Here is a 17125-nt window from a genome sequence, read left to right on the forward strand (position 1 = left end):
AAAGTGATATAAAATTTAAAATAATTTCACATAAACAGAAATTTAATGTAAAAAGCTAAAACCTAACAAAACTGTTTTTTTGATCCCAGTTGTATATAATCCTCATTTTCAATATAAATCTTGCATTTTCTCTGATCATGACCTTTTATTGTCAGAATTCTATAAAATCATTCCTCTGTTTTTATTGTTTTTCTGGTCGCAGGCAACTATTTGCAAGAACTTGGAGCATTGCTGCCCAAAGAGCTATGAATGTGACTTGAACGAAGCCAAATGTAAAAGAACTGGAATAAAGGAAGAAAAGTTGCCTTTGGTGTCTGGAGTAGGAAACTTGCGTACTGCCGAGAGTGAGCTTTGTGGGAATATGTCCTGCTCTGCGGGGTACACCTGTTGCACATCCAAGAACTTTGGATGGGGTTGCTGTCCTGTGAAAGATGTAAGCCCTGAGTAAAGTTATTTCTAGATTAGTTAAATGTTGATACAACTATTAAGTACTAGCAAATTAGTAAATTATTTGTATTGGTGCAGAGTGATCAGTGGGATGATAATATTCCCTTAGGGTTTGCTATAGATACTTCCTATTCAGTGGCTCCATGTTGGCAGGTTATATCGTCCTGCACGCAGTGGCACTTTGATTTCTCTACAACTTGAAGCAGAAATATAGTGCTATCCCTGGAGTTCAGACAAAACTCAAGTGCACAGTTTACGTGTCCTATACAGAACTTAAGTTGCCTGCCAGTAAGAGCACAGTGGGCTAAGAAGGGGGCTGACCTGCCTAATACGTGGGGCCATTTTCTTTAGCACTGTGATGGTCTTTTGGCTCCTGGGTTTGGCCACAGCTGTTACAACAGTGCGTTAGAGCTCAGTCTCTACCTTAAAGAGCACCAGGAAACCCAACAAGCACTTAAACAATTGCTCACTACTGACATTACAGCGGCTTCTGTTCCAAGGACAAGATTTAAAGGCTGACAGAAAGATTTATTTTGTGATCACCAGTATGAAATGGCAGAAATGGACCAAATGGATCTTTGACTAAGGAAGTAGAGAGTGTTCACTTGACTTTTAACATCATAATGAATCCTTGAGTACCAATTATGAAAGTACTGCTACTGAAGGCATGGCACATATCCAGAAATAATAGTTGAACTGTTTTACTTAGGTTGATGGAACTGTGGTTCAGGCAAAGTTCAGGATCATCTTGAGGGGAAAAATAAGTATAACTAAAACATTTAAAACAGAGTCAAATTTAAAGAGTAAAATTGGGCTAAATCAAATCTGTATTTCTAGCATTCAAGTTATTCAGCTGATTTGATTCTGAAAGGGAGAATGCTAACTGAGCAGAGCTGTACAGGGTTAGATAACTTAGCTATCACAAACTGAGAAAAGTCTAGGTAAAAGTTTAAAAGCACTCTTGGTATGTAAGCCAAAATAGAACAAAGAAAAGTACAGCACAGGAACAGGCCCTTCAGCCTTCCAAGCCCATGCTCATCATGATGCCCCAGCTAAACTTTAAAAAAAAAGCTTCTGCCCTTATTCAGTTTGTATCCCACTATTCCGTCCTTATTCGTGTACCCATCCAGACACCTCTTAAATGTTGCTAATGTGCCTGCTTCCACCACGTCTTTCTGCAGCACACGCCAGGCACCCACCACTCTCTGCGTGAAAAACCTTCCCTGCACATCTCAGCCAAACTTCCCCCTCTCACCTTGAACCTGCACCCCCTTTTCATTGATATTTCCATCCTGGAAAACAGCCTCTGACTATCCATCCTGTCTATGCCCCTTTATAATTTCGTAGACCTCTATCAGGTCTCCCCTCAGCCTCCATCTTTCCAGTGAAAGCAATCCTAATTTATTCAACCTCTTCTCATAGCCAGTGCCCTCAAGACCAGAGAAATCCTAGTGAACCTCCTTTGCATTCTTTATAAAGCTTCCATGCTCTTCTGGTAATGTGGCGACCAGAATTGCATGCAGTAGTCCAAATGTGGCCTAACCAAGGTTTTATATAGCCGCTTTCCTCATGTCCATAACACAATGCAAGTGTGAGGTTATCCACTTTGGCAGAAATAATAGTAGGAGGGATTACTATTTAAAGGGCGAAAAGCTGCAGCATGCTACGGTGCAGAGGGACCTGGGGGTCCTTGTGCATGAGTCGCAAAAATCCAGACTGCAGGTGCAGCAGGTGATCAAGAAGGCAAATGGTATGCTGGCCTTTATAGCGAGGGGGATAGAATATAAAAGCAGGGAGGTCTTGCTGCAACTGTACAGGGCACTGGTGAGGCCGCAGCTGGAGTACTGTGTGCAGTTTTGGTTGCTGCAGTTGCGCAAGGATATTTTGGCCTTGGAAGGAGTGCAGAGGAGGTTCAGTAGGCTGATACCAGAGCTGAGGGGATTGGACTATGAAGAGAGACTTTAATAGACTGGGTCTGTACTCGTTGGAGTTTAGAAGGATGAGGGGGGATCTTATAGAGACATATAAGATAACAAAAAGGATGGATAGGGTAGAGGTAGAGAGATTCTTCCCGCTTAGAAAGGATAGCAGGACTAGACGGCAAACCCTCAAAATAAGGGAGGCGGCAGTTTAAATTGGAATCGAAGAGGAACTTCTTCACTCAAAGGGTGGTGAATCTCTGGAATTCTCTGCCCGTTGAAGTGGTGGAGGCTACCTCGCTAAATATATTTAAGTCACGGGTAGATAGGTTTTTGACAGACAAGGGAATTAAGGGTTATGGGGAGAGAGCGGGAAAGTGGAACTGATCCACTTCAGATCAGCCATGAACTTATTGAATGGTGGGGCAGGCTCGAAGGGCAAGATGGCCACCTCCTGCTCCTATTTCTTATGTTCTTATTGTGTCAGCACTGGATGCTGGCATCTTCAGGTGGATTAAAGGAGTTTGACAGGTGGATTAAGGGAGTTTATTTTAGGTGATCACATCTGCATGCTTTTTTTTGTTGCAAATTTACCACAAAGCACCGTTCTGTTTACAGGCTGTGTGCTGTGATGACAATTATTGCTGTCCAAAAGGTTTCAAATGCGATAAAGTACACAAAACCTGCATCAAACACATTGGTAAGCAGAATGCATATTAAATGAATATAAGCCTAATATTTCAGGTATTCAGATTGTTCGTTGCGGGCTCGTTGGGCCGAAGGGGCTGTTTTTCGTGCTGTGTTGTTCTTTGTTTTGGTGAAAATAATTGTTTTTTCTCATTCTCTCCCACCCCCTCTATCAAGAATAAGAAAAGGTTGGGAAGAGGCCGTGTTTATTATATATTTTTATTTTTCGTAGCTCCTTCCACCATACTAAAATGACAGGTAATTAATTTTTTGATGTAGAAGGAGTTTAGGCTTGTGCTTTACATTCGCTGGTGAGTACTACCTATGTGTTCTGTTAGGCTGGCATCCTCCCATCTGCAGGCGATGCTGTGAATGCAGCCTGAGGTCAGATGAAATCGCCTGCAGCTACGTTGGCTGAACAAACCAGTTCTGGAAAAGCAAAGGCTGCCACGTGTGAAGTTTTTCCCCTTTTGATGGCACAGGATGGCCTCTACTGATGCCTTGTTTGCAGGGCTCGCGTATGGTTTGGATGTGGTTCAGAAACCACATGTTGTGGTGGCCAACTAGCCATAACTTGACTCGTCATTTGCATTGATTGTCAGCTAGAGTTTCCCATTTGTTGTGATTGATGTAGAATATTCTTCTGTTTCTTGATGGCCTTTGGAGTGCATCTGTCCAAGCCAGTGAACCCATGTTAACATGCCTTGTATATTTGTCCTAGAAATGACTGTTCAATGGTGACTTTGGGTGGGATTTTCTGGCCTCACTCGCCCCAAAGCCTTAAAATCCTACTCAAGGTCAAGAGACCTTTGCATGGTCTGTGACCTGCCTGATACGATTCCCATGGTGAACGGGATGGGAAAATGCCACCCTTTGTCTTTCTATGTGATGCCAAGAATACATCATAGACACCAGAGGTGAAAGTTATTTGTTCTTGGTAAGTATACGTTACCCAGGCTTCGAAGCCATACAGAAGTGAGCTGAGGATACTGGCCTTATTCTTCTTGGGCCTGTGAGATATAACCCCTTACTTCCAGTATTTGGAGGACTGAGTGAAAATCCAAGGTCCTTGTGTGCATGTTAGGTTAGCACAAGTATAATTTACAAACTGTCATCGTGGTGAGTTCTTTCATGCCCAGAGAATATTTTTAATATACTAAATTAGCAAGTATAAGTAATTAAAAATAAAATGAAGCAGTTAGGGACATTGATGAAATAAGTGAAATGAGCAAAAAAGTGGCAGTTTGAATTCCATTGCTAGTAAATGAGGTGACATTTTGTTTTTAGAGAAGGTAACAATTATACTTCAAAAGGGAGAAGAATTGATGATTCCCGACTAAAAAGTCATTAACTTCGCAAGATGCTGCTTTAAATGCAATTTTAAAAATCGAATGTATTGCTGGGCAAGAGCTTTGAATAGAAATTGAGGCAATCTAAAAGGAAATATAGTTGAAGTACTCTGCACTTTTGGGCTTTACAATGGACTTCGTTATAGGTGACAGCATTGAAATACGAATGTGGATACAGCATAGAGTCTCTAGGGCGCTGCCTACTATGAGAGAACTCAGGAAGAGAAGCTTTGAAAAACTGACTTTTTTTTAAGAACCGAGGCGATTAAGGGGTGATTTAATAGAGGTATTTAAAATTATGAAGGAATGGAACAGAGCATTGTTTCTGGCTGCTGTGAGGTCTAAAGTGTGACAATGTAAGATTAAATGCAAGAGATTTAGGAAACCTAAAATGTCTTGAGGCTTGGAACACATTTACTAGGGCTAGTTAACATTTCAGAATTGGTTACATAAATGGTTGAAGAGAAGGGGAAATAAAGCAGGGGAGCAACTACATTTGTGGAAGTTAAACTCCAGTGTGGTTTGGCTGTGTGACCTGTCCAAATGTTTTCATTGTAACCCTACGCGAACCAGAATTGTAAGGCTCACTGCTTATAGCACCTAGCCAGCATATTGGTTTGGGACAACAGTTTATACAATACTTCAGCCAGCTGGTTATAGGATTTGATAATCAATTTGTTGCATAGCAACTATTACAGGCATGGAGTGTATCCCAAGTTAATTACAGGAACCAGTGTCTGAGCAAAAAGTGCTATGTGTTCAAAGCAAATTAGTTGCTCCAGGTCATAGACAGTTGAAGCATTCAACTCCTTGAAGATTTTAGTGTCGCTGCCAGTTTATGAAGAATGAAATTTTAAATTGAAAATTAGATGGCAGAAAAATTGCAATTCCTGAAGTTCTGTTTGTGTTACCTTGCACTGTCAATTGCTTGAAATCTTGAACAACTCCCAGAATCTCTCGAGAACAAGACTGAATTTTGAAAATGAACTTAGCTGATGGCCCTTAAGTGAGCAGAACAAACCATTCAGATTCACAGAATTTTTACAGTGCAGAAGGAGCTTGTTTGGCCCATCGTGTCTGCATTGGCTTTCCGAAATGAGCATAATGACTTAGTGTCATTTTCCTGTCTTTTCCCCATACCCCTGCACATTGTTTCTATCAAATAATCATCTAATTGCCTCTTGACTGCCTCGATTAACCCTGCCTCCACCACACTTCCAGGTAGCGCGTTCCAGACCCAGAGCCATTCACTGAGAAGTTTTTTTCTCACGTTGTATTTGCTTTTTTTTTAACAATCACTAAATCTGAGCCCTCTCATTTTCAATCCTTAAACGAGTGGGAACAGTTTCTCTTTATCTACCCTGTCTAGCCATCCCTCATGATTTTGAACAAATCTTCTCATAGCCTTCTCTACATGGAGAACAGTCCCAATCTATCCTCGTATCTAAAATTTCTCATCCCTGGAACCATTCTTGTAAATCTCTTGGGCACACTTTCCAATATGTTCTCGTCCTTCCTATATTGTGGCATCCAGAACTGTGTACAATACTCCAGTGGAGGTCTAACTAGTGTTTTGTAAAAGTTCAACATAACTTCCTTGCTCTTGTACTCTGTCCCTATTAATAAAGCCCAGGATACTGTATATTTTATTAACTGCTATCTCCACCTTGAATGGCATATGCATATCAATATCGAGATCCCTCTGCCCCGCACCCTTTTAAGTGCACCTTTTGTTTTATAATATCTATCCATGTTCTTCGTAGCAAAATGAATCACCTCACACTAATCTGCATTGAGCTTCATCTGCCACCTATCTGTCCAGTCTACCAGCTTGTCTGTCTTTTTGAAGCTCTATGCTGTCCTTGTCACAGTTTGCAGTTTAGTTTATAGAATAATATGTTCTGTTTCATTGTCAGCTGATTGGTCTTGCATTTGAGAGTTCCTCTGATCCACCTCGTACTCAAGTGGCACAACCTCTGGGGTTTAGTGACTAGTGTGTCATAGCACAGATTACGCAATCATGTTTTTTGTAATCTGAGGGAGGGAAACGAGGATTCTGAGCCAAATGGCCCAATTTGGTAGGGGTGTGGAGGAAGGAAGAGTGGCTTTTTCTTATACAAAAAAAATGTTTCAAAACAGGCAACTCTAAATGTGTGACACCCTTCACAAAGAGAGTTCAGAGAAGTCTGGGTCTATTCTACTTGGAACAGAGATGGCCTGTTGAAGATTTTGAAAATTATTGATTTTGATAGGGAAGAAATCCTTCTGGTGAGTGAGTTAATAAGCAGATTTCACAGATTTAAAATTATTGACAAACGACGCAGCTTGGAGGTGAGAAATTGTTTCACTTCAAGTTGTTGGGTTGTGAATGCTTCATCTGAAAAGATGGTGGAAGTTGATTCTTCAAATCGTTTTAAAAAGCAGTTGGACAGAACTTGAGACTGAGGAACTTAACTAGAGCTATACTTTTTTAAAAAAAAAGGTGGTTTGTGTGGGAGTAAGCACAATTGCTCTTTCAATGAGTCGGCTCAGGTAAGGTGGATTAAATGGTCTCCTGTGCTATAAAGTTTCTATAATAATAGCAGATACACACTGGACTTGTAAAGTTTATTTATTAGTCGCAAGTAGGCTTTCTTGCACTGCAGTGAAGTTCTATGAAAATCCCCTAGTTGCCACATTCCGGCGTCTGTTCGGATACACCAAAGGAGAATTTAGCATGGCCAATCCACCTAACCAGCACATTTTTCAGATTGTGGGAGGAAATCGGAGCGCCTGGAGGAAACCCGCACAGACACGGAGAGAATGTGCAAACTCCACATATTGACCCAAGCCGGGAATCAAACCCGGGTCCTTGGTGCTGTGAGGCAGCAGTGCTAACCACTGCCACTGTGCCGCCTCACTGTATCACCATGTTTATATCTGTTACTTTCTGTTAATCATCATGGTCTGCCAAATGCTAGTAAAACTAAATTTTGTTGTCTTTGCTCACAGGGACACTTAGGTCACAAATAACAACAATCCTGGTGATGACCTGTCTCCCTCTGAGTGGGAAACCATTTTGTGTAGGGAAAGGCAGTGGCCTTATTATCGCTGGACTATTAATCCAGAAACTCAGTTAATGTCCTGGGGACCTGGGTTCATATCCCACCACAGCGTTGGTGGAATTTGAATTCAATAAAAAGTATCTGGCATGAAGAATCTGTTGATGACCATGAAACCTTTGTCGATTGTCAGAAAAACTCATCTGGTTCATTAATGTCCTTTAGGAAAGGAAATCAGCCATCCTTATCTGGTCTGGCCTATGTGTGACTCCAGAGTCACAGCAGCATGGTTGACTCTCACCTGCCCTCCAAGAGCAACTAGGGATGGGCAAAAAAACCAGCCAGCGATGCCCATGTCCCATGACTGAATAAAAAGTAATAACCATGCTATTGAGACTGAAATAAGGCTTGTTGTTCACAGATAAGAATGTAAAAGCAGTTATTTGCCCAGATGAGGCATCCGAGTGCCCAGATGGCTCAACGTGTTGTTTGCTTCCAGATCAGCGGTGGGGCTGCTGCCCTTTGCAAAAGGTATAGTTTGGGGATTTGATGTCATTGCATTCTAGCCCTGAGATATTGGGCATTTTAATTCAATGTACAAACGTGATGTTGTAGTAATCATGGTACTGTGCTGGCCAACCAGAGGTTGTATATTCAAACCCTGTGATAAATTGTGAAGGTTAATTCAATAGAGTACTAACTTGTGGGCTAGGTTTTATAAAATTCCAGGGAATTTTACTATCTTTGCCCGCAATGGAGCAAATTCTGTTTTTCTGTTCAGTTAACTTTTGGTGCATTCAGTGCCCTTCTCATTAAATATACCTTTGTTCAAGTTTGTTGCCTCTTGAGCTTTTACTAACTATAGAATGGATTTGCAAGTGAATGTATGTTACTTATCAGTTTCACTTTTTAATTAGTGAATGTCCATTGTGTAGTGACAATATCGAATGAACGCTTCCTTACCTGTTGGTTAATCACTTCTTGTATAGGCTGTGTGCTGTGAGGACCGTCTGCATTGCTGCCCTTCTGATACCAAGTGTGACCTGAAGCAGTCCAAGTGTGTGTCTGAGTTCGGTATGATGGAAATGTGGAAAAAGTTTCCAGCCCGCAAGAGATTTACAATGAAGAATACTAAAGGTGTTGTGAATTTCCTTTTCCTTAACTAGTTAATCCACAGTCGAATTAACAGAAGGATTAATCCACATTAGGATCTGTTAACAAATTTAAGAGTTTGCCTCAAATTGGGACCTAATAGCTACTGAACACAAGGCAGAAACCAGATGATTCTTGGGGTGAAATTCCAAGATCGAAGCCTTCTGATTGTTGCTTTCGCATCTTAATATGTTTATGTCACTTTACTTAATTGAAGATATATTGAGCTCAGAAAAGTATAATCCAAAGTATAGAAGAATGTACCTTTTCCCATGGAGCTTGAAGTCAGTCCAAATATAAAAGAGATCTGTTTTTCAATTCTGAGGACCTTTGGTGAAATGAGCACTCTTGCATTCAGACTCATCAACATATTGTAAGAGTATGTCTTAGTTTCATAAGTTCTAGAAATTCATGCCCACACAAAACAATCTCTTTGCCCCTCTTGCCTAGCTATCCTCTAGATAACATATGTCTACAGATCAACACAATCCATTGGAGATAATACATTCACTCCTAGTTTCACAATACCCACCCTACTCTGGGGGTTACCACTTAAGAGGTTGTGGTCAAAAGGCATGCACATTTATCGTGCTTCTGCCTTTATCTATTCTGGATAGCAGTTCAGGAGATTGTCCCTTGATTCTTACAGACTCAGTCCAGCTATTATTAGACTTACACTGATTAGAGATCCCATTGCAGAATAATTGTAAGCCAAGGGCACTTTGATGGATCTCAGCTTAGTCTTACCTGTACCAGTGACCCTAATTTGTTAGAGATTTTTCTTTTAATGCCATGTAATCATGCATAGGAACTTCAATGCACAGATTTTTTTTTTAATAAGCAGTTCTCTTGATTGTGTACCAAATGTCAGTTGATAGATTATTATATTGCAAGCTTATGAAAAAGATGCATAGATCACCTGTGCCAAATTTTGGAAGACATTTAAACCAAATATCTGATATTCAACAACAATTCAGCTTTCTCCAAGAGGCCGTGGTAACTGAATTCATTAGGACCTCGAGCACACTGCCTTCTTTGGTTTGAGATGTTCACTCCAGGACCTTGGCTAGCTTCCATCTGAAGGCTTGCAGAGAATTGGCATTTACCATATATGCCAGCATCTTAATAGAGAGAAATCGCTTATATTTCCTCTGTTGGAGGGATGCAGAACAAGAGGGGCTAAATTTAAAAGTTAGTGGTCCAATGGTGATGTCAGAACCACTATATCTCACAAAACGTAATCGAGAACTGGAACACATCCAAAAAAAACTGTTGAGGCTAGACTAATCAAAAATATCAAATAAACTTGATGATGTTTTATGCAGCAAGACCATTAATTCCATACTGCAAACTTTATTTTTAAATTTTTGTGCTGCTTCTACCTCCAGTGAACTTCATTGTCCCCAAGATCGAGATCTACCATTCAGCTGCCTCTGTTGCTTTTCTCCATTCTCCCAGCTCACTAGACTAAAGCTCTTCTAAAATACACAGTTCCAGACTCAGCTCTGGTGCCGAGCTCTTTCATTACTCTCTAATGGTTTTCCTATCTACTATCTGTTTGTGAGATCCACTTACGACTCCCTCAAATGTTTTCCCACTATATGGCTGACCACCATACCTCCCTTCCTGGCCCTTACATTAATTGATCTTGTTAATGGTTCTCTGTCTCCAAGTACCGTTTTCCCCTCCTCAAATTTGCCAATAATCAACCCACTCCTTTTTAAAAAGAAATTAAGCCTCGACCTCTCTGTTGCAAACCATCACTTTCCCTTTCCTTCGTGAACATATGACCGCCTCCCAAATCCAAGCCTAATCTTTTCTGGAATGGCATGTGTAAACCCCTCCATTCAAACTTCCATCCTGCCACACTACCGAAACAATTTTAACTTCATGAATGACATCCTATGTGACTGTGACAAAAGTAAACTGTCCCTTCTCATCCGTTTTGACCTGTTTTGAGTTTTTGACACAGTTGATCTTCTGTTCGTTCTCCTGAGCCACCAGCTCTGATGACATGAGACCACTGTCAGCACTCAGTTCTACATCGGCAGGCACTATTCTTTCTGAATTGCCAGATTGTTTGTTCGGCATCCAGAACTGGATGAATAGAAATTGCATTTGCTCATCACTGATTCCATCCTCATCCCTGTCACCCATCTGAGGCTGAACCAGATTATTTGCAACCTTGGTGTCACACTTTTCCTCAAGATGAGCTGCCGACCACATATTGTTACAATCGCAATTGATATTATAATTGGATGGGAAGATCCTAGATTGGAATCCTAACTCAAAAGACCTTGACTTTTACTTTTTTTTGAATAAAACATGAGGAGCTGAGTCACAGGACCATTAATTAGTTTTAACAACAAGAAAAAACATTTATTAAACATGAAAAATTGAGTTATATACAATACCCCTTTACTATCCCCGTATCTTAACAATTACATATTTAAAGATTAGCATGGATTACAAAATACATTTTAAACTATAATCTTATTAACACAAGTTAGTGTCTGTGGATTTCTCCTCAGATTCCTCCCAGATAATGATTACATGAGAGTTTTCAAATTCCACTCCCAAAGACACTTTAAAATTTTCTTTCATCATAATGCTTTCATAGAATCTCTGCTGTGTAGAAGAATGCCATTCAGCCCATCAAGTCTACATCAGCTGTCTGACAGAGCATCTTATCCAGGCCTTGTCGCCGTATTCCCACTATTTCGTACTAATCCCCCTAACTTGGGACACTACGGGACAATTTAGCATGGTCAGTCAACCTAACCAGCACATCTTTAGACTGTAGGAGGAAACCGGAGTACCTGAGGAAAACCACGCAGACACAGAGAGATTGTGCAATCTCCACACAGACAAGTCACCCAAAGCTGGTATTGAACCCAGATCCTTAATGCCATAAGGCAGCAGTGCTAACCACTGTGCCACCCCTTTAACGTTTTGCATTCCAAAATCAAAACCAGATTTTACAAATGGCACTTTTAAACAAGTGCTTCCACTCTACTTTTAACAGCAAAAATCCTGTCCAGGCTTTTACACTTTCGAATTCCTTTGTTTTGACTTCTGTGCAACCTGCTCACAATTCCTTTAACTCTCGATTCCCAAGCATCAGACGTTTGATTTACCTTAAAGGCTGTTGTCCCACTTTAAATATAGTAAGTATAATTGGACCTTTAACTCCAAACATTTGTTTATTTTTCCTTGAATTTTCTGAACAATACCTTGGTTTCTGTCATCTTGACTTCGGGAATCTTAAACGTTCCAATTATCTGGATTGTATCTTATTCCTTAGGAAGCTTGAATTTTTGCGACTCCCTTGTCGTTCCCCTGGCAGAGTTGAGAGAGATTCGCCCTCCAGTATCCTGTCTGCAACTACACATAAATTGAGCTAAAACTATAATTTAAAAGAAGCAACCATTGTTGGTTTATTTATTTTTCACAATGTCACCCTCTCTTAAGCACAATAGAAATACAGTTAGAATTTAACCAATCCCACGCACCCAACACCTTTGTCCAGCATGAATCTAACGATGGGTTTTACCCTTCCAGGCACAGGAATGTTAAATTAAACATACTTGGGTGGAATTTTCCAAAAATTGCATGAAGTGCTGGATCAGGTGATTAAAAGCAGTTTGAAACTCATGGAACCATACAGTGTAGAAGAGGCCCTTTGGCCCATCAAGAGTGCAGTGACAAAACTACACTAAACCACACTAATCCCACTTTCCAGCACTTGAATCATAGCCTTGAGTGTTATGACATTTCAAGTGCTCATCCATGCACTTTTTAAAAGTTGAGGTTTTTTGCCTCTACTACCCGCCTAAGGGAGCGCATTCCAGACACGCACCGCCCTCAAGAATTTTCCTCAAATTCCCTCAAACTAGCCAGATCGAACAACACACTGTGCAATTTTGAAGCACTGGTGAGGATCACTTTGGAGGGAGGGAGGGGTTGAGGGGGAGGTTGGGTGCCAGACTTGCTCGTAAACCAGTGATCCAGAGCTCGGATGCTATTTTTAAGGATGCCATGATTTCAGGATGCAGGCAAAGCCCCCTCCCCCCTCCCAAACTCCAAATACAGGGGGCCAACTTTGCCTCAAGCACTCAGTGGTCATGTTACCCCTTCCCCTACTTCATCACGCAGATACGAGGAGGAGCCAAAACCAACGCCACCCACCCCCCCCAACATACACACACACACACACACACACACACACACACACACACACACACACACACACACACAAAAACCCCTCCTCCCCAAACCCCTCCCCACTCAAGGTACCCTAGCTGCAGTGCCAGTGGGGGAGGGAGAATCTAATGCCCTCCGGAAATAACGATGTTAAGTCATTTAGAAAGTAATATTAAAATGTATTTAAATTCATGATAATCAGGCTCAAGCCCCTGCTGGGTGAGTTTTTGCAACAAACTGAGTACTTTCGGGAGCTTACAGCGGGAGAACATTGTAATTTTCGAGTCTATTAGTGTTTTTGTATATTGTATTTTACTTGCATAGTTGTTAACTTATTCCTCCCCTCCTTGCTCCCACATCCTCCAATCATGTGATCTATTGTATTTTGTCTTTCATTAGTTGATTACCATTTTTCTTCTTGTAGTTCAGGATGTGAAGTGCAATGACACAGTTAGCTGCCCTGATAACACTACATGTTGCAAGCTTGCCTCTGGAGATTTTGGATGCTGTCTTGCACCACAAGTAAGAAATAATTATCTACGTTTGAAATGTGATAGCATATTTCATATTTTCTGTTGAGGACTACACTAGCATTTCTAGAACAATTCAAAGTGACGTTCAGATGTATCAGGTGGCACAGTGGTTAGCACTGCTGCCTCACAGCGCCAGGGACCCAGGTTCAATTCCTGGCTTGGGTCACTGTCTCTGCAGAGTCTGCACATTCTCCCTGTAGCTGTGCGGGTTTTGAGTGCTCCAGTTTCGTCCCAGAGTTTGAAAAGCGTGCTGGTTAGGCGCATTGGCCATGCTAAATTCTCCCTCAGTGTACCCAAACAGGTGCAGGAGTGTGGCGACTAGGGGATTTTCACAGTAACTTAATAGCAGTATTAATGTAAGCCTTCTTGTGACACTAATAAACTTTAAAACTGTATTACATAAAGAACATAAAAACTAGCCTGCTCTGCCATTCAGTAAGAACATGGCTGATCTTTTTGTGGACTCAGCTCCACTTACCCGCCCGCTCACCATAACCTTTAATTCCCTTACTGTTCAAAAATTTATAAGAACATAAGAAATAGGAGCAGGAGTAGGCCATCTAGCCCTTCGAGCCTGCCCCTCCATTCAGTAAGATCATGGCTGATCTGTCGCTGCTCAGTTCCACTTTCCCGCCCTCTCCCCATAACCCTTAATCCCCTCTCTTATCAAAAACCCATCAACCCGCGTCTTAAAAATATTTAGCGAGGCAGCCTCCACCACTTCAACGGGCAGAGAATTCCAGAGATTCACCACCCTTTGAGTGAAGAAGTTACTCCTCAACTCCGTTCTAAACCGCCCCCCTTTTATCTTGAGGCTGTGCCCCCTAGTCCTTAAAAATTAATTAATCCTTGCCTTAAAAACATTCAATGAGGCAGCCTCAACTGCTTCACTGGACAGGGAATTCCACAGATTCAGAACCTTTTGTGTGAAGAGGTTCCTCCTCGAATCAGTCCTAAATCTGCTTCCCCTAATTTTGAGGCTATGACCCCTAGTTCTAGTTTCACCCGCCAGTGGAAGTTACTTCCCTGTTTCTATCTTATTTATTCCCTTCATAATCTTACATGTTTCTATAAGATCTTTCCTCATTCTTCTGAATTCCAATGAGTATATCCCCAGTCTACTCAATCTCTCCTCATAAGCCAATCCTCTCAACCCCGAAATCAACCTAATGAATCTCCTCTGCACCCCCTCCAGTGCCAGTATATCCTTTCTTAAGTAAGGAGACCAAAACTGTACGCAGTACTCCAAATGTGGCCTCACCAGCATCTTATACAGCTGCAACATAATCTTGCTGTTTTTAAATTCCATCCCTCTAGCAATGAAGCACAAAATTCCATTTGCCTTCTTAATTACCTGCTGCACTTGCAAACCAACTCCTTGAGATTCCTGCACAAGGACACCCAGGCCCCTCTGCGCAGCAGCATGCTGCAATTTTTTTACCATTTAAACAATAGCCCATTTTCCTGTTATTCCTACCAAAATGGATGACGTCACATATACAACATTGTATTCCATCTGCCAGACCTTTGCCCACTCACTTAGATTATCTATATCCCTTTACAGACTTTCAGCATCCTCTGCACACTTTGATCTTCCACCCAACTTGGTGTCATCTGCGAATTTTGACACAGTGCACTTGGTCCCCAACTCCAAATCTCCGTGTAAATCGTAAACAACTGCGGTCCCAGCATTGATCCCTGAGGCACACCGTTTATCTGACACTGAGTTTAAATACTGAATACCATACTCAAGTAATAGTTGATCTCATGTAAAAGTCACTCCTGACGTTTGACCAAAAAGTCCTTTATTTGATGCACCCTGTGTAAAGTCGATTTTCCAAGGGCGCAGTGCTATAATGCTGCAACATTGACTTGCTGATATTTAGACTCAGTGCCCTGGCTGATGAAGGCAAGCATGCTGTATGACTTCTTGACTACCTTTTCAACTGTGTTGCCCCTTTCAGTTATTTGTGTACTTGAACATCCAGATCCCTTTGCCTATCAGTACTCCTAAGGGTTCTGTCATTTACTGTATATTTGCTATCTTTATTAGACATTCCAAAATGCATTACCTCACATTTCTTGGATTAAACTCCATCTGCCATCTCTCTGCCCAAGTCTCCAACTGATCTACATTCCCCTGTATCTTCTCATGGTCCTCTTCACTATCCACAATTCCACCAACCTTTGTGTCATTTGCAAACTTACTAATCAAACCAGTTTCATTTTCCTCAAAATCATTCATATATATACACACACACATTTATATATCTATTACAAACAGGAAAGGTTCCGACACTGACCCCTCAGGAAGGCCACTAGTCACAGCCCTCTATTCAGAAATGCACCCTTCCGTTGCTACCCTCTGTCTTTTATGACCGCTGTATTATTTTCTGTATTTCTGTAAAATGACATTGATCATTAGACTAGGGTCTTCGATATTAGGATTCAATTTTTAACAGTCCTTGGAGTTTACTCATTATGCGGATGAAAGATGGACTGTTCTTGTATCTAGTTGACTTGCATTCTAATTCGGTTAGTTTAATTTAGCTCTATAGCTGGTACTGGCTATGGATAGCAAGTAGTGAAAATAGAGTTTGCCAGCGATCTTGTGAAAGAAGAGCAATGTTGATCACATTTGTTCTCAAGTGACTCCAGACACAATCGTATAACCTGAGTACTGTATTTAAGCTAATTAGGACCAAGAGTTTCTCTAAGACCTTTCCTGAACATTTGCAATAGCTTTACTTTGCTGCCCTCTGATTCCCCTTGATAAACAGATGTTCTGTACATAATGAACGAAAGATGGGAAAATAGATGCAAGGTATTCACTTGAGCAGAAATGATATTTTAGTTTCTAATGGATGGGGATGATGCCATGCACAGACAATGGTAATGCCATTAACTGTCAAGGGGAGATGGTTATAACTCTTTGTTGTGATGATTATAGCCTGGCATTTTTGTGTTATGAATTACTTGCCACTTTACAGTAACATCACAATTATGTTCTGTCAATTTCACACCCATTCGGTGAGTATATTATACTTCTGTGTTTTATTACATTTTCTACCATATTAATTACACTCCATATCATCCCTCCCTACCATCCCCAAAATTTGTGTTGGCAAAATTTGAAATTCTCTTTTCAGTTCCAAAATGCAAACGGTTTGTATGGAAATGGTGAACGAGCGTGGCATGCCCCTTGCTACACTGAGTAAATATCTTGATTTAGCTCCGACACTCTGAGGCATTCTATGAAAACAGAGCAGAAGGTGGCCGTTAGGCCCATCGAGTCTGCACTGACAAAATCCCACCCACGCCCTATCCCCTTAACACCAAATATTTACCCTGCCCATCCCTCCCTCACGTTAAGGGCCAGTATAACATGTTCAATTAACCTTATTCGCACATTTTTGGACTGTGGGAGGAAAGCAGAGCACTTGGAGAAAACCCATGCAGACACTGGAAGAACATGCAAACTCCACACAGACAGTCACCCGAGGCCGGAATTGAACCTGGGTCCCTGGCACTATGAGACAGCAGTGCTAACCGTTGTGCCACTTGCTGCCCCAAAGCTAGTTTTGAAGGCAGCTTGCCCAGTGTTCTGCTCCTTGTCTTGGTAATATTTGGACTCTGCAAATTCTGGTCCTAGTCACAAGTCTACCATGGAAACATAGTAGAATTAATCCTACTATATCTCTTAAGACAATGGTCAAGTAGAATAGTCTGTGCATCGATTGCATTTTATCATCTAAAATTGCAAACGAGGTGTTGGTACTTTATAAAATTTTCCT

At 41.2% G+C, this 17125-nt stretch overlaps 1 protein-coding gene across 8 annotated transcripts in view; it reads left to right on the forward strand.

The window, feature by feature from the left end:
* The window catches only part of grnb (granulin b), a 112619-nt gene that overhangs the window by 75838 nt on the left and 19656 nt on the right, over positions 1-17125 (forward strand). For all 8 annotated transcript variants that reach the window (XM_080213869.1, XM_080213872.1, XM_080213873.1 and 5 more), the window contains exons 5-9: positions 203-433; positions 2985-3066; positions 7865-7974; positions 8433-8580; positions 13223-13320. In XM_080213869.1, the coding sequence (XP_080069995.1) occupies positions 203-433; positions 2985-3066; positions 7865-7974; positions 8433-8580; positions 13223-13320 (669 nt within the window). The remainder of the gene's footprint in view (positions 1-202; positions 434-2984; positions 3067-7864; positions 7975-8432; positions 8581-13222; positions 13321-17125) is intronic.

The sequence above is a fragment of the Carcharhinus amblyrhynchos genome, chromosome 27, assembly GCF_965287045.1.
Source record: "Carcharhinus amblyrhynchos chromosome 27, sCarAmb.v2.hapA, whole genome shotgun sequence".
NCBI lineage: Eukaryota > Metazoa > Chordata > Chondrichthyes > Carcharhiniformes > Carcharhinidae > Carcharhinus > Carcharhinus amblyrhynchos.